The sequence below is a fragment of the Eleutherodactylus coqui genome, chromosome 1 (assembly GCF_035609145.1).
Source record: "Eleutherodactylus coqui strain aEleCoq1 chromosome 1, aEleCoq1.hap1, whole genome shotgun sequence".
NCBI classification, from domain to species: Eukaryota; Metazoa; Chordata; class Amphibia; order Anura; family Eleutherodactylidae; genus Eleutherodactylus; species Eleutherodactylus coqui.
In genome coordinates this window covers 348,661,842-348,680,410 of record NC_089837.1, presented here as the reverse complement: position 1 = coordinate 348,680,410, position 18,569 = coordinate 348,661,842, and the positions used below count along the sequence as shown (strand labels likewise).

Genomic DNA, 18,569 nt, shown 5'->3' with positions numbered 1-18,569 from the left:
CAGATAAAAGCAGGTGGTCTGTTATCTGCATAAAGCCCCTTTGTTCTCCCATGGGACTGCAGCTGAATACAATGTTATCAGTGCTCCCATGGAGAAACACAGCATGCAGTCCCTGCTATCAGCTCTCCTGTCGAACAATGGATTTTAAACTCAACTAAAAATCATCATTCAGCCGAAAAGCATGCAATGATTATCGCTCAAAAGACTTCGTTTGAGTGAATTTTGAGCGATAATCGTTGCGTGCAAATGGGGCTTTAGTCCTAGTATGTGTGTTTCTGAGATTGTCAACAATTTAAGTTATTTAGTACATTAGGGCAGATAAGCTGCAATGGAAACATTTATACCTCTTCTGTATTTACTACAACATTCTGACCAACAAACTACCATGTTAATGTTTCCTTAAGTTGTGTAGTCTATGTACACAAATATGTGGGACTTTATATCTAGCTAGAGATAAAAGTATATAGTTTGTACCATCGTACTGCCTTACCTATAAAATTCCATTGCTACGGAGTTCAGTTTATAATTTCCAGCACCTCGTAAGTTGGCTCTTGTCTAAAAAGTTAAAAGTGACCTCGACAGACTGCCAGGACAGACCTCTTCATCAAACTTAGTAGGTCAAAGAAAGAATGAATGTTAACACTGACATATACTTTTAATTTGGTTTTGAAAGGAGCTAAATATTGGGTTCATTTAATTAAAAGAAAGTTCAGAATTTAACAATGATAGGAGTGAGAAAATGAATATAACATTTGAATTTATGTCATGGCAAGCATCACCTTGAATATACAACCAGGGATTCTAAAATATTCATTGTTTATCCTCAGCTCAAACCAGGACAGAACAACTGCCAAGAGAGTGAGAGCGAATGTCCAGGCAGAGAATCAAAACCTTCACAAAGAAGTACTTCCCGTGAGCATCTAAGTGATGTAAGTATTTACTGTAGACTGCTTACAGAATAAAAAAGGCATCCAGTATCTCAGCTCTCCTAGACTTAGAATCATCTTAAAGACATCTTTAAAAACAATCCTGAACTGCTATGTATACATAGCAGAAGAGATACAATTTCCAACAATATAATTATCTCTGTACTCCCTTTCACTCCTCTGCAATAAACCCTCAAACGGCCTGTGCTCCGTATTGTAGTGCAACACCATGATACCTAATCTCAGACAGGACCATCTTCAGCCTTACTGCAGGGCAGTGAAAGTGAGTTCTGAGATCATTACATATTTGAAATCTGTGTCTCTTTAGCTTTATTAGAGCAGATTATTAGTAGTTTCATAGGAGGATGTTCATGGTGACAGATTCCCTTTAAGTAAGCCCTCATGGTAAGCCAGAAGTCTAATTATAAAGGTGCTATATTATAAATGGCACTTGTTAGTTTGACAGCCCTGTACAGGTTTTACATCGGGTCCAGGACCTTTAAGTCCTAAGCTTTTGATAGCAACACCCTGCTAAGTGCATTATGTCATGCCCTGCTAACCAAATTGAGGAAAAGCTAAGGAGTGCCAGTCACTAGTAATAATTGGGCTTCAATATATAGTATGCATCCTAAAGTGTCTGAATCATATTGTGCATGTGCATTTGCTTAGCTAAGTATCTAGTAGTTCTAATGTGTGCTTAATATTTTTAATATCTGCTGCATCTGTATGTATGCTTAAGGCCTCCTTTACACGGGAGACACGACATCGCCACGAGAAAATCGCAGCAATATCGCATTGCTGCACTGTGAGATATCACTGCGTCTTCTCGCGGCAATACCGCGATTTTGTAGCGCTACAAAGTCGCGCGACTTTGTAGTATCACTTGCGAGGATTTTCAGGGGGTGGCTTGAAATATAAGCCCTACCCTGAAAAGTAAGCTGTAGCTGAAGAAAAAAAAGAAAAAGTATACATCACCTCTTTTGGGGCGCCACCGCTACTTCACTCCGGGTCCCAGCACTGATCATCTTCTTTATCTTCTGGCCAGGGATTGAAAAATCCCCGACTGCTGGGAGCGCTGGCTGTGATTGGCTGATGCTTAGCCAATCACAGCCAGTGCTCAATTAATGGCTGTGATTGGTTCAGTCACAGCTGTTCATAGAGCACTGGCTGTGATTGGCTGATGCTTAACCAATCACAGCTAGCGCTTCCAGAAGGTGGGGATTTTTCAATCCCCGGCCAGAAGATGAAAAGGAGAAACAGTGCCAGGACCCGGGGAGAAGCTGCGGCTGCGGCGGAGAGCACTTCTAAGGTGATGTATGTGTTTTTTTTATTTTTCCTTGCAGCTGGGGCTTAGATTTGGCTTTGACAGTAGGATTTCCTACTGTGAAAGTTGTATCTTACCGCACGAAAATTGCATTTTTGTGTGATGCGATGCAACAGGGAGGAAGGCTCCTTAGGGAAACATGAGCTACAAAACCTTGCATGTCGCGGGCATATCGCCGGACCCATGAGGTTTTTGGGTTGGGTTTTTGCCTGCTACAAAACATTGTACATGTGAAGGAACCCATAGGCAAGCATGGGCTTCTTATACATGTGATTTGTAGCATTGTAGCAACGCGACTTTGTCTCCCATGTGAATGAGTCCTAAATGTTGTATGCCATGTATACCTTGATGAAAAAATTATTTCCAAAGGGACCACAAAGCTCCAGCGAGCACTGCTTTAGGCCTCATTCACTTTAATGCGGCCAATTTAGCAGCAATAAAAAATTACGACCATCTGAAGCATTGGCTTCCACTTTATTCATTCAGATGAGTGACTTTAAGCTGTGTAAAAATGCAGTGCCCGAAATAATAGGACATCAGCACCCGAAAACGGCAACCAATTTTATACGCAGCTGGAAAAGATAGGTCCTGGCCTATCTTTTGTAGAGTTATGCTGAAGGCTCTCATAAGCTTTTAAGGGAGCTGAAAAAAAAGGAGAGGGAGTTTAGCTGTTTTCAACGCTGGGAACTGATTATAGCTGGCTTTAATTACACATTAGAAGCCATTCTGAGGAATTGTGCTGACCGAGGGATTTTCAGCCGGCGGCATATTTTTTGCTATTACGTCACAACCTCCCCTGTAAAAATGGTTGAGAAAACTTGAATTTTGCATGAGGCCTTAACTTCATGGTTTATCACACATAGCTCGATATTTTTACTCACGGCTTGGCAGCAGTGTACTGCAACTTTGTCTATTCAGGTGAGTGAGACTGAACTGGAGTAGGGACTAGAGATGAGCGTGCATACTCGCTGAGGGCAATTACTCGATCGAACATTGCCCTTAGCGAGTACCTGCCTGTTCGGAAGAAAAGATTCGGCTGCCCAATTCGAATCTCTCTCTCCCTCTCTCCCCCCACGCTCCCCCTGCTCACTGCCGCAACTCACCTGTCACCCGCACTGGCAGCCGAACATTTTCTTCCGAGCGGGGAGATACTCGCTAAGGACGATGCTCGCTCGAGCATTTGTCCTTAGCGAGTATGCTTGCTCATCTCTAGCAGGGACAAGCACTACCGAAAGTTTAGAAAGTTTAGAATTGCACCTGGTAAGCAATCAAAAAAATTGTGATGCTCACTAAATTGCTACAGCCCTTTCAAGCAACTTACCGTATATACTCAAGTATTAGCCAACCCGAGTATAAGCTGAGTCAATACGTTTTACCACAAAAAACTGGTAAGCCTAGCTATACTTGAGTATATACTTGGTAAAAAAAAACGCAATACTCACCTCCCAGCTGGCATCTGTGTCCCTGGTGCGATGGTCTTCCCGGCGATGCGGCAAGCTGCTTGAGACTTCTGCCCGCTGTCATCTCCCTTCTCGGCTTTTAATTCCCCCCGCCACAATTGGTTTCCACTCTTGTGCATAAAGGATCACTTGCATAGTATGCTATGGGCGGTATTTTATACGGAATCCGGAGGCGGACGCCCACTCTGGATTCCTCAAATTAAATCCGCCCGTGTGCATTTGGCCTTAAGTTTAGAAGCCAATAGACCTACAAATTCTACTGTTTTATTAGAGTGTCATTGAGCTCCAATATATTAGCTGCAAAAATACGTGTTAATTTACGCAACAGTTATCAAGCATTACATTCGGTGTGCATGTTTGAAGTGCGTCACCAAAACTATTCAACTGTGTTTCTGTGCAGTTGTATACGTCTATTATTGATTTGCATTTTAAAGGAATGTATATGTGCACATATAAGTTTCTATAAGGTCTAAATCTGGTACTGAATGTTGCAAAAATAATGTGATAAAGTACAACGTATATCAGGGATGAAAAGCCTGCAGTATGGGACCACATGCAGTCCATGTTGTCCTTCTGTTTGGCCTCCAACCATCATGTCACGGTCATACTTTTCTGGTGCCTGCTCACATGTATTCTCTATGTCAGAGAGAAGATGAGTGGGCGTAGTGCGCAATAACTTTGTAGCCATCTTGGGACCCCCAAATATTGCCAAAATAGGGATCTTTTGACCCCTGTGTGGCATTCCAGAAAGGAGTAGTTGATTTGGTCATGCAATGACTATCTTCCTTGTAGTAATTTGGTGTACTGAAATACTTGGCTGTTTCAGTAACTCGTATAAGCTACAATGGAGAGAGCAACATGCATTCATGGTTTCCTGCCTTTATGAATTCAAATGGGGGAGAAATGGATCCCATTTTTTGATAGATGGGAGTTTTGCAAGTAGCATTATAACTATCATATATATGTGGAATATACTTACAATATGCCATAAATGCTTTAATGGTAATACCCCTTTAAGTTTAAATGGGATACGTCCAATCTGGCAATGTTGTCTTCAGGATCGAAACAGTTGTGCAGAAAAGGCTTAAAGGAAAGCTTCCACTCACATTTTTTCCCATAAAGCAATACTAACCATAGATGGGGGATATGAAGATAAATGTAATAATACCTGTTCTTCAATTCACAGTGCTATCCAGGTCCCAAACTTGGAATTTGCACATAGTGCGCATGGTATACCAATGAGTTGTAATTCCTCCGGTGGGACGGGATTTGGGCCGTACAAGGAAAAGAGCCTAGACCAGTTTCAGCATTTGAATCGCCCATCAGATAGTTTACATCTCATTTGCATACCATGAAAACAGCAATTTCAAGGTCCATACAGCACTGTGAATTGAAGGAAAGGTACCATTACACTTGTCTTCATATCCCCTATCTATGGTCAGCATAGGATTATGGAGGGAGGGGGGGATGTGGGTGACAGCCTTTCTTTAGACTAATAAAATAGCCTTAATGCGGCATGATGCTATCTATAATATAGCAAGAAGTGCAGACAGCTTTAATAGACTGAATTTCCTATTCTAAAAATACAATCCAGACAGATTTCTGTCCAGATGAAATAAAATGAGTGACTACAGTGTAGGTCTGAAAATCAAATTGGTTATGGAGAAATATAGTGATTACCCATTTCTTAAGCATGTCAGATTCCTTATCCTCACGGAAGAAATAACTTTCAACTATTCTTCTTATTATCGTCTACCATTGAGCTGCATGGGAAGTTAGACTTGGCATGTTGACAGAGACTTGTTCCTCTTTCACTCTAATGAGATCCAAGCAGAAGAATGACATTTCACAAATGTGAGCAGATAACACAGGGAAACAAGATTAATTTACAGACTAAAGGGAATTATTAATATTCAAGGTATAGCAAGTTCTAATGAAATAAAAGGGAAAACAACCTTTAGATTTAATATGTATTTTACCTGGGCGTATTTACAGGGTGCAACTGTGCCACGGTTTTTACTAAATGGGTGAGAACAATACGGCAAAAAAATGTGCATGGTTTTACTATAGTTTTTTATAGTTTGGGTTAGCAGGGCTTCTGTGGCAATTCACAGTAAAACTGTGGTACAGGGGCACAGTGTGAATACATCCTAACCCAATATGCAAAATAACAGGATAAAAATGTATACATTTCCATAGTTCTTACATTTTCACTATTTAAGCTAAATCTTGAATGTATCTCACAGCGGCAGAGAGAACCTTTATTCTGGAAAAAAGTTTTCACTGGGAAGTTCCCTTAAAACATAACTTTTATTTCACAAACATAAAATAATAGGTTAATAATGCCAAGTCTGATTAGACAGCTGAGAGCGAATGTGGGTTACTCTTGACATCGTTCTGGGGCTGCCATATTGTGGTGAACTACCAAAGCGCATATTCGCTAGAAGGTAAGCAAACCATTTAATACTTAGTGTAATGTGATATCAGTATTCCACTCAGTCTAAGATAAGTTCTTGGGTTCTTTTAAATGGTTGCTGGTCTTTCATCTGGGGGACATTTTTGTGGAACCTATTTGAGGTCCTAGCAAATGTAATTTAACTATTATATGATAGCCACCATCCATATCTATCAATCTCTGTATGTAGAGGAGGAAAATAATAAAATGCCTAATCTCAGTTTGGAAAAAATCAACCAGAGCTCATCTATCTACCAGGTCAAAACATATTCCACAGGTCATAACATGTTCCACAGTCTCACTGCTCTTACAGTAAAGAACCCCCTTCTGTGTTGGTAATGAAACATTCGTTACTCTAACTGTAGAGGATGCCCTCTTCTTACCGTCATTGTCCTGCGTATAAACAGATCATGGGAGAGATCTTTGTATTGTCCCCTAATGTATTTATACATAGTTATTTGGTCGCCCAGGGTGAATAATCCCAATTTTGATATATAAAATGAGACTGCTTGGTCTGTGTGAAAACGTGTGTATCTGGGTAAAGAACTGGCTCGAAAATAGAAAGCAATGGGTGGTAATAAATGTTTCCTACTCCGATTGGCCCACCGTTGCTAGTGGGTGCTACAGGGTTCAGTATTAGGCCCCACTCTGTTCAATATATTTATCAATGACCTGATAGAAGGACTGCACAGTAAAATATCAATATTTGCAGATGTTACAAAATTCTAAGAGACAATTAATACAACGGAGCACAATGTACGGCTACAAACGGACCTAGATAAGCTGGGGGCTTGGGCAGAGAAATGGCAAATGAAGTTCAATATTGATAAATATAAGGTTATACACATGGGCAGGAGAAGTGGATGCCACCAATATACACCAAATGGGGTACTGCTAGGGAAAAGTGATATGGAAAAAGACCTGGGGGTGCTAGTGTACTGTAGATTTAACTGGAGCAATCAATGCCAGTCAGCTGCTGCAAAAGCTAATAAAGTCTCGAGGTGCATTAAAAGAGGTATAGCAGCGAGGGATGAACATTATTCTTCCGCTATATAAGGCACTTGTCAGGACTCACATGGAATACTGTGTACAGTTCTGGTCACCGGTGCTCAGGAAAGATGTTACAGTGCTTGAGGGGGTTCAAAGAAGGGCAACTAAATTAATAAACAGAATGGTAGGACTGGAATACCCAGGAAGGCTATCAAAATTGGTATTATTCACCCTGGAAAAAAGGCGGTTTAGGGGCCACCAAATAACTTTGTATAAATAAATTAAGGGACAATACAAGGATCTCTCCCATGATCTGTTTATACCCAGGACTGCGACTGTAACAAGAGGGCATTCTCTACAGTTAGAGGAAAGAAGGTTCCATGACCAACACAGAAGGGGATTCTTTAATGTAAGAGTAGTGAGACTGTGGAATTCTCTGCCAGAGGACGTGGTGATGGCAAAACTGATACCGGAGTTTAAGAGGGGATTAGATGTCTTTCTAGAACGTTATGATATTACAGGATATAGACATTAAATAACCAGCAGGGTTGTTATTCCGGGTCTTGGAGTCAGGTAGGAGCAATCAAATGTTGATCCAGGGATTATTCTGTCTGTCATTATGGAGTCGGAAAGGATTTTTTCCCTCCAAATGGGCTTAATTGGCGTCTGCATCATTGTTTTTTTTTTGTCTTCTTCTGGATCAACAAGGCGGGTTGGAAACAGGCTGAACTGGATGGACACTGTCTTCTTTCAACCTAACATACTATGTTACTATGTGTTACAATGTACATTCAGATGTGTTAACACATTAAAAGATTGATTAATATTAGAAAAAAAGGTCAGAAACAACACCCTTCTTGAGCTGTGTCTGGTATTGCTGCTCAGCATTACTCACTGGAATGAGGCTAAGTTGCAATGCCAGACATAGCTCAGAGACAAGAGTAGTCCTGTTTCTGAGAAATAAACAACAACACTTTTTTCTAATCTCATACTCTTCAAAGTCTAAGTCCACCTTTGTAACCTTTCTTTTATTTCCCCAATGCATTGAAAAAAAGAAGCAGCTTTTACAAATATTCTTCTTTGAAAATGCCTCTCTGTTTTATGTCTATAGCTCCTATTCAGATCTATGCGCCTCCCTTGTAACAAGTAGACAAAGTCTGTTTTATTTGATGCTGCTGTCATAATCTGTTTTATATGTCATCATATGCTTACTACTCTACCAAGCCTAGGAAGAGGCAGGGGACAGATAGAAGGGAGGTATGAAGCATTCCAACAGCATTTTTCTCTACGCTGTAGGGGTTACGTCACAGGTGCAGAAAACAGAACCGTGATGGAACCCCTGAATGCATGACCCAGGTATAACAAAGTCGTCCTACTGTAGCCTTCCCCCTTTGCCTTCACCTCCATAAATTACATAAATAACCACGGACACCTTCTTTGGATTAAATTGGCCATAGCAGTCATTTATTACAAACAACATAAAATTAAATCTCAAAACACATTATAACATTCCCAATCCCCAGAGAAAGGGAGATCCTTGGAGCCCCGAATAATTATGTCGCCTCACCAACGAGGGAAATATTTCTAATGCCTCCCGCGACACACCAACCGACTCAGAAGACCCTATTTCCCAAACCACGCCTCCCGCCGCAAACCAACCGACTCAGGAGGCCCAACTCACCAACTAGCCTCTAGTTGCCTACCTCCCAACGCCGAGGCCCGATATCTATACCCATGCCAGTGACACCAACCAACTTTGCAGGGACTCCAGCCTGTCAAAGCAAAGAGGCGACAGACCTACCTAATGATCAATCAAAGGGGAGTAGGTAGCTTTCCAACCTCTGCCTCCCCCCCCCCACACTTTTGTGCTGACTCTAAGGACCCCCTTAACCGCCACAACCAGCACGGCTTGATCCCCTCAAGCCTGCGCCACACCCCACAACAAGGCACGCTCAATTCCCTCTTGCACTGCCAATAACCACAAATCTGTTCAATAGCCATTAGATCATCTCCATCATCTCTCCAATAGTTACCCTCCTGCAATACCTTACACCTTGACATTCCCCTTACCCGGATCCTCCGGATCACCACCATACTCCTATCGAAATTCAATTGCCAACTATATTACCTCATCCCGTAACTAAGGTCTGATGTAGAATTTGCATTGGTCCGATTCCCACCTACCTATCTTCTTTACTGTCTCCCCATCTAATGCCTCGTGTAATCGCCTCCGTGGCTGCCCCCACCCTGAACGAATGTGTCCAGCATTGCGAACTGTCCAAGCCTACCTTTTTCAACACTTCCTTAAAACCCATGCTAAACTGGACCTTGATAAAGCCACCCATCCTCATGCCGCAACAAAGGCACAGTTTCCATCCTTGAAATCCTTACTTCCTCACCCCAAGACTGCAACGGGCACTTCTCCGCCCCCTGAACTCCTCGCAATGCTATCCTCTGTCTTTTACTCCTTTTATCTGTCTTGGAGCACCAAAGGATAAAATTTGGAACTTACCCTCAACCATTCTAATATCCTCAGCTGACAATCCTCCCCCTTTTCTTCTGTTAGATGATAACAACTCCCTTACCCTTAAAGCCCCAAAAAGGCCAATGTCAACTCTGTCCTAAACAATAACCTCTCGAATTAATCCTCACCAACAGTTTCCATCCCCACCTCCATGATCTGCAACAAGCTGTACAAAATCAGCCTGCACGTCTCCGCTCTTCCTTTCTCCTTCCTACAAAAAACCCTCCAAAGCTTGCCTCACTACAAAGTTCCTTGTAATGACTGTGGCTGACTGGGAGCAGGGTTAATGGGGAGGGAAAGAATTAATGAAAAGAGGAGGTGTTGGAAAGAGAAAACAGTGCAGGAAGAAGTGGGAGGAGCCAGACCTGGAGCAGAACAACAGTGAAGACGCAGGAAGGACTTGCTGAGGGGACAATGAAGAGTCTTGCTGAGGGGACAGTGAAGAGTCTGACAGAAAACCGGAGGAGCCGGGACCTGACCTGGGATGGAGATGTTCCTGGAGAATAGCAGAACGGCAGCAGATGAGAGACGACATCCATGACTCGAAGATATGCCAGGAGCAGCGCTGGTGGACAGCAGAAACAGAGCCGGCAGTTTGAGCAGTGAGGGTGAGAAGGCCGCGGATGGCACATGTGGCGGTGCAGTGTAGCCGGGAGCACGGTCCTGCGCGCCACCGCATAAGGAGGCTGTCACCAGTCCCCCAGGGCCTGTCCTCTCTGGAGACACAGTGGAAGGTAGGCCTGGGGGAATCCTGTCAGGCAGTGCAGTGTCAGGCGCAGGGCCCTGTGCTGAGAGGGCGACAGGGCCTGGCGTGCAACTGCTGACAGTGAGCAGAGACAGAGCTGAGGGCTGCTCACCCAGCATGGTGTTGGTCATGGAGCAGCCTGGCAGCAGTCAGGGACATTTGAGGTCCACGGAAGAGCATAGGAAAAGTGCTGCTGCTTATTCAGGGATAGTGTTAGCGTAAGTCCTGTCTTCAAGAACCCCAACGGTCCTTCTTAGGGCTACATCTGACCATGCGCATTACTGTTGTGCCTGACTGGGAGCAATAGTGCACCATTCTTTTTTTCATCGGGCTGTGCAGGCCATTTCATGTATAGCGTTCTCAGTCTGCAGTGTATTATACATAGTTTAGGGAAAGTGCTGCTGCTGATATAGGGAAAGTGTTACAGTAGGTCCTGTCTTCAAGAACCCCAACGGTCCTTCTTAGGGCTACATCTGACTGAGTGCATTATACTTGTGGCTGGCTGGGAGTTGTAGTGCATCCATTTTTGTATTACGCATCTAGGCCTGTTCCCAGCCTTTCAGTAATAGTTTTTTCAGGAAAGTGTTAGAGGGAGATCCTGTCTTCAAAAACCCCAAAGCTCCTTCGTTTGGCTACATCTGACCGTGTGCATTATACTTGTGACTGGCTGGGAGTTGTAGTACATCCATTTTTGTATTACGCATCTAGGCCTGTTCCCAGCCTTTCAGTAATAGTTTTTTCAGGAAAGTGTTAGAGTGGGATCCTGTCTTCAAAAACCCAAAGATCCTTCTTAGGGCTACATCTGACCGTGTGCATTATACTTGTGGCTGGCTGGGAGTTGTAGTGCATCCATTTTTGTATTACGCATCTAGACCTGTTCCCAGCCTTTCAGTAATAGTTTTTTCAAGCTGCAGTGCCGGACAACCAGCTCTCACCGTGAAACTGCACTCAAACATTTCCTAGCCTGCTGCGAATGACTTCGTTTATACCGTTCTGTGTCTGCAGTGCATTACACAGAGGTCTTACCGCTAAACAGTACTGTAATATTACTTGGGCCACTGCAAAGTATTAAAGCTCTGCCGCTGTGCAGAGCATCTCACAATACCCTTTCCTTGGTGGGTTGAGATAGCCGCAGTTACCAGCACTATCCACTGGCTTTAGAGTCTTCTCCCACTCCACACAGCCTCTATTATCTACAAGTCTCTGCAAGCAGTAAATTACCCCTAGGTATCAGCGCAAGAGAGTGGTTAACTTTTTTCAAGTCACAGCATAGAGCCTCCGCTATCTACAAGTCTCTGTGTGTGGTAAATTAGCCACAGTTGTCAGTGCTGTACAGTGGGGTAATTTATTTGGGCCCTGCTCTATTCTTAATCCGCCATGATGAGCAGTAGGGGTAAGGGTCGAGGACGTGGACATGGACGCGGACATCCAAGTGAGGGTGTGGGCAGAGGCCGAGTTCCTAGTCTAGTGAATCACAGACGGCTGCTGCGGGATTAGGAGAGAGGCAGGTTTCTGGGGTCCCAAGCTTCATATCACAATTTATGGGTCCGCGTGGTAGACCTTTATTACAAACAGAGCAGTGTGAGCAGGTCCTGTCGTAGATAGCAGAAAATGCGTCCAGCAATGTATCAACCACCCAGTCTTCTACGCAGTCCGCTACTCCCAGCTTAGGAACTGCAACTCTGAATCCTCTGGCTGCTGCTCCTCCTTCTTCCCAGCCTCCTCACTCCATGAAAATGACATATTCTGATGAGGAGGGAGACTCCCAGGAACTGTTCTCGGGTCCCTGCCATGAGTGGGAAAAAATGGTTCCTCTCTCACCTGAGGAGTTTGTCGTGACCGATGCCCAACCTTTGGAAAGTTCCCGGAGTCTGGGTGATGAGGCTGGGGTCTTCCGGCAACTGTCTCAAGAGCTTTTTGTGGGTGAGGATGATGATGAGACACAGTTGTCTGTCAGTGAGGTAGTAGTAAGGGCAGTAAGTCCGAGGGAGGAGCGCGCAGAGGATTCGGAGGAAGAGCAGCTGGACGATGAGGTGACTGACCCCACCTGGTTTGCTAAGCCTACTGAGGACAGGGCTTCAGAGGGGGAGGCAAGTGCAGCAGGACAGGTTGGAAGAAGCAGTGGAGTGGCCAGGGGTAGAGGCAGGGCCAGAGCGAAAAATCCCCCAACTGTTTCCCAAAGCACACCCTCATGGCAAGCCTCCATGCAGAGAGCTAGGTGTTCAAAGGTGTGGATGTTTTTAGTGAGAGCGTGGACGACCGACGAACAGTGGTGTGTCGCACCAAGATCAGCCGGGGAGCCACCACTACCCGCCTCACCACCACCAGCATGCGCAGGCATATGATGGTCAAGCACCCCACAAGGTGGGATGAAGGCCATTCACCGCCTCCGGGTCACACCACTGCCTCTTCCCCTGTGCCCCAACCTGCCACTCAGATCCAATCCTCCTCCCACGACACAGGCACGAGCACCTCCTGGCCTGCAACCTCACCCTCACCTCCACTGTCCTCCATTCCATCCAGTAATGTCTCTCAGCGCAGCGTTCAGCTGTCGCAAACACAAGCGTTGGAGCGAAAGCGCAAATACGCCGCCACCCACCAGCACGCACAAGCTTTAAACGTGCACATTGCCAAATTAATCAGCCTGGAGATGCTGCCATACAGGCTTTTAGAAACGGAGGCTTTCAAAAACATGACCGCGGCAGCGGTCCCACGATATTCAGTCCCCAGTCGTCACTATTTTTCCCGGTGTGCCGTCCCAGCCCTACACCAGCATGTCTCTCACAACATAAATCGTGCCTTCACCAACGCGGTTACTGGGAAGGTCCACTTAACCACGGAAACGTGGAGAAGTACTAGTGGGCAGGGCACATTGGGTGAACTTGGTGGAGGCTGGGACCGAGTCAGAGCCTGGGACCGCTCACGTCCTACCCACACCCAGAATAGCGGGTCCTACCTCGGTGCTGATATCTGCAGCGTTTTATGCCACCTCCTCCAAACCCTCCCCCTCCTCCTCCTCCACCACCTCTACCTCTCAATTAAGAAGTGTGAGCACATCGCCAGCAGTCAGTATCGCGCGGCAGCACAGTGGTGGGCAAGGAGGAGGAGGGGGAGTATCCTGAAAGTCATCTTCCTAGTGAGGACAGCGATGTGTTGCGTACTGGTACCCTGGCACACATGGCGGACTTCATGTTAGGCTGCCTTTCTTGTAACCCTTGCGTTAGATGCATTCTGGCCAACACAGATTACTGGGTGTACACCCTTCTCGACCCATGGTATAAGGAGAACCTTTCCACTATCATTCCCGAAGAGAAAAGGGGTACGAGAGTGATGCAATACCACAGGGCCCTGGTGGAAAACGTGATGCTAAACTTCCCATCTGACAGCGCTAGTGGCAGAAGACACAGTTCCGAGGGCCAAGTAGCAGGGGAGGCATAGGGATCAGGCAGCATGTCCATCGCAGGCAGGGGAACACTCTCCAAGGCCTTTGCCAGCTTTATGGCTCCCCAGCAAGACTGTGTCACCACTCCCCAGTCAAGGCTGAGTCGGAGGGAGCACTGTAAAAAGATGGTGAGGGAGTACGTAACCGATCGTACCACCGTCCTCCATGATGCCTCTGCTCCATACAACTATTGGGTGCTAAAGCTGGACACGTGGCACGAACTTGCAGTGTACGCCCTGGAGGTGTTGGCCTGCCCTTCCGCTAGCGTCTTGTCAGAGAGGGTGTTTAGTGCAGCTAGGGGGAATCATCATGGATAAGCATACCCGCCTGTCAACTGCCAGTGCCAACATGCTTACACTCATAAAGATGAATAAAGGCTGGATTTCTTCTCCACCGGCGGAGAGCAGCGGAACCTAATGATTCTTTTCGCTGCAACCGTAGAAAAAAGCATTCTCTATCACCTGAAAAAAGGGGGAATTAGCTTTTTGTCAATCACTCTCGGATATTATTACTCCTCCTCCTCCTACTCCTCCTCCTAAAGCAGCATGTCATCACGCTGAACTACCAATTTTTCTGCGACCCAAAAGGCTCTGCTTACAATTTTTTTTTAAATTTTTCAAAGTTTCAAAAGTATTGTATTGATACTTTAACAGAAACCAAAGCCTAAAGCTTTACTACAGAAATGTTAGTGGGGTCTGCCTATACTGTGGGTGCACAAAGACCTCCCATCGATAGGTGTTTTACCTATCTGGCACAAATACACTGACTGACTAGGGCAGAAATATGGGCCCAGGCCTAGGTCCTTGGCGGGGTGAAACTCTCCCATGTTTGGGCACTCTGATTTCTTCCTGTGTAATACCATCTTTGTGCACTGACAGCATAGACGAGCCCAAGGAACTCAAAGACTTCCCATTGCTGTGTTGAGCTATCTGACACCTACACAGAATAAATTGTGTGGGCACACATGGATTTCCCATTTCCCATACTATGTAACTCGCGGCACCTTGGGTCACACAAGGTGGAGGCTGGGACCGAGCTTGACCCTGGGCCCACTCACGTGCTTCCCACACAGAGTATTGCTGCATTGTGGAGATGTGTAGAAGTGCTGGCACCTGAGTCCCTTTTATGCCCACATTTGCTGCTCCTGACAATTTTGTGATGAAGGTGGCACGAGATTGGAATGATGATCGTACATCAATTTATCATCTATTCTCAACAGCATTGTGAGCTATCACCCACACTTTCAAAGAGGGTTGCTGCCTGGCCTTGCCAACCCTCTGCAATGTGTGCTTTTGGTTCCTCCTCATCCAGTACGTGCTTAAAAAATAGACATGAGGGTGGTGTGGCTATGAAGCGAGCGTGTGGCATGAGGGCAGCTGAACGTTGCGCAGGGACACTTTTATGTGCGCTGTGCATGCAGGATCATGCGAGGGGAGGGGGCGGGGGGGGAAATGAAAATAGAGCGCTCTATTTTCGAGTACTGCGGTTAGTAGTGGGCGCTGTGGGACCAGCTTAGACTGTTGAGGCTTATTTACTAATAGTGTGTAAAAGTTAGGCACGGAAAATTTAGACTTGACAATTCTAAATTGTGCCAGATTTATCACAGTATCTTTGCTAAATTATAAATCTGTGGAATTTTAAGACTGTCGTAATAGTGTTTAGTTTAGACTACCTATTAGTTGCCTTAGTTTACACCAAACAGTCTGCCAATTTACTGCAATTTTGTGCAACATTTAGTGCAATTTTGGCCATGCCCCTGTTTCGTTCAAGTTGGAAAAACTGTCCAAAAGTGTCTAAAAACACATAGACAATGTGCAAAGAATATAAGTCAGTTTTCTGGTACAATTTTTCCAGAAAACTGGTATATATTGAGTAGTAAATCCGCCTTGTGTTTGTTTTCTGTCTGTTACCATGGAGATACATAGGTCTTGCAGGTCTTAAAAACACAAAAGTGAAGACATTTACTGAAGATTATTTGAAAAGTTTATTCATTCATTCTTCAATTTACATGCATTGGAGAAATTAAACAATGCTTGCAAAAGTGGGCATAAACGTAAAGCTTCATTGGAGGAAATGTTATCTGATTGTCTGATCCACAGATATTGCCTGTATTTTGTTATGGAATATTGTAGCATAAATTAAATTACATTAGATTTCTTATTTGCTTAACTTTTTATTTCCAAGCTCCTCTAGCTACAAAACAGTCAATGCAAAGAATGCGAACCAACATTGTGCCAGGGCAACAAAATGCATTATTTTTCCTCATACCAATGAATTTGCTACAAAGAATTGAATTCTCAAAAGCTTTTGTATAAAGAGCATTTTAATAACTTCTTAACTAGAAAGTTATGGAAATGTAATTCTCATAAATTGTCATTTATCCATGCATTGAGGGAATTAGATCTTGGAATTTATTTTATTAAAACCTGATGTTGATGTTCCCAAACAAGCTAGTGATACTGTACTTTTTATCTTATCAACATGAATCCCATTTCTTGCTGGATCCGGCTATATACATAGCAGTCAGCCAAAAGGATCAAGATCCCATGCAATGTGGGAGTTCTCTGAACTACTCAGATTAAAATTCTGGAGAAAAATACTTAGCTCTTCTTCAATAAACTCATAAATAATTCCCTTTACCTTTTAGAAAGTGTATAGTACATTGAAAAAAGTTGCGACTCCCTTCCAGATGTACTCCATTATTACATATTTGCCTCAATGAATGATTAGACAAAAGTGATAGACTGAGGGAATCTGAGTAGAAAGTTTTGAATTATTGCTCCATTTCCTATATGAACAGTTATCTAACACATATTACCCCTGTGAATAAAGTAAGTGCCCCTTTATACTTTTATCTGCACTGATAGCGACCAGACATTTACTAGAATAGGATTTCAGCATTTCACATCACTGCTGAGAATTTTACATCTTCGTTATTTGCATAATTACTTTGATTCTAATAAATCACAATGTTCCCATGCATGAACTCATTGTATCAGGTCCAGCAATATATTAGTCTCAGGCTCACGCTGTAGTTATCACTATGAACCCTGCGAAGGTACAGAATGGTCTGATGAAAGGCTTTGATGACCAAATATGTTTATTATATTTATTACATCTTGGATTGCAATGTTTTGACTTGAGTATCACATTCATGAGCCCCCCCCCCCCCCCCCCCCCAATGTTATTCTGTATATTGGCACTGTCTGTACTACTGGCAGCCCTTTGTAATCCAACAACATTGTATTGACACAAACACCCACAGCAACATAGCTGAGATCTTATCACTCAGTTGTCAGCAGTTCATCATTTTACTGTACTGTGCTTGTATGCTGGCGGCTACACACATCAAATGAGAGACAACAAGAAAATGGGAGACTATACAGTCTAAGGCCTCGGTCAGACGGGCTATTTTTGGTGCGATCTGCGCATGCGATCGCCGTTTTTATAGAACCAAGTGCTTTTTATGCACTTGTCCGATTTGTTATAGAACAGAAATCGCAGATCGCACCTATCTGCGATCTGCGATTCCTGTTCTTCTCTATATGTGCTCAATGGGGCCGGCGGCAGCAGCGCCGACCCCATTGAGAACATATAGTAGATAAATCATTCTCCTCTGCCACAGCTGTAACAGCTGAATGACAGCTGAGAGCTGCCCCTGATTGGTCCCTGCGCTGAGCCAATCAGAGGCAGCACTCACTCACCCATTCATGAATTAATGAATAGGTGAGTGACAGCTGCCTCTGATTGGTGAGGGCTGTGACCAATCAGAGGCAGCTCATTCAGCAGGTGGGGATTTTAAATCCCCGGCTGCTGAATACTACTCACAGCAGTTCAGGAAAACTGCCGGCCGGCCGCGGCTGAACTCCGTCTGCCGGGACAAGGTGAGTATATATATTTTTTTTACTTTTTACACAGTTTTGGATGATTCTCAGGGAAGGGCTTATATTTTTAAGCCCTTCCCGAAAATTCATCCTGAGATCGCCCGCAGCCAATTGCTTTCAATGGAGCCGGCTGTATTGCCGGCTCCATTGAATTCAATGTGCTGGACAGCGCTGCACTGCTCCGGCCTGTTTCTAATGAAACGCGGCTAGGAGCAGATTTTTCGGGCGATTTTTCGGCCCCGGTCACGCGATTTGCGGATGTGCATCCGTCATGCGATCCGCAAATCGCGGGAAAAAACGCCCGTGTGACCGAGGCCTAAGATGTAACAAGTGGATATGCCGTAACATATGCAAAAGGTTTATACTTGTGTCACAAGACAGGGAACATACTGTAAGTTGGATTCAAAACAAAATACAGTAAGGTCCAATATCCATGGGCAAATTTGATTTGCAGAATCCGCACCGGGTAACCGTGCGGGAGATCTGCAAATTAAGCCGCCCATAGAGATGCATGGGTGTCCGTAAATGGATTACGACATGTGATTTGATTTGTGGACCTTTTGGTCCAGAAAACAAATTGCAGGATGCTTCACTTTTGTGCGGATCCTGCATGGATAGCTTCCATTGAAGTCAATGTAAGCCATCTGATCCGCGGCACACCCGCAGCTGACACACAGGAAAGCAGGAGATTTTTTTAAAATCTGTACTGTGCATAGCCAACGGCGAGTCGTGAGGAGCATGCACAGTACAGCAAACCTGAAGTGGGTAAAAACTGTTTCTCTCCTCACCTCCAGGTCCTCAGCTGTATATGACAACTGA

At 44.5% G+C, this 18,569-nt stretch overlaps 1 protein-coding gene across 4 annotated transcripts in view; it reads left to right on the top strand.

Annotated features, from left to right (window-relative positions):
• The window catches only part of AUTS2 (activator of transcription and developmental regulator AUTS2), a 1,214,671-nt gene that overhangs the window by 484,671 nt on the left and 711,431 nt on the right, over positions 1–18,569 (top strand). For all 4 annotated transcript variants that reach the window (XM_066576435.1, XM_066576444.1, XM_066576451.1 and 1 more), the window contains exon 3: positions 828–929. In XM_066576435.1, coding sequence (XP_066432532.1) covers positions 828–929 — 102 coding nt within the window. The remainder of the gene's footprint in view (positions 1–827; positions 930–18,569) is intronic.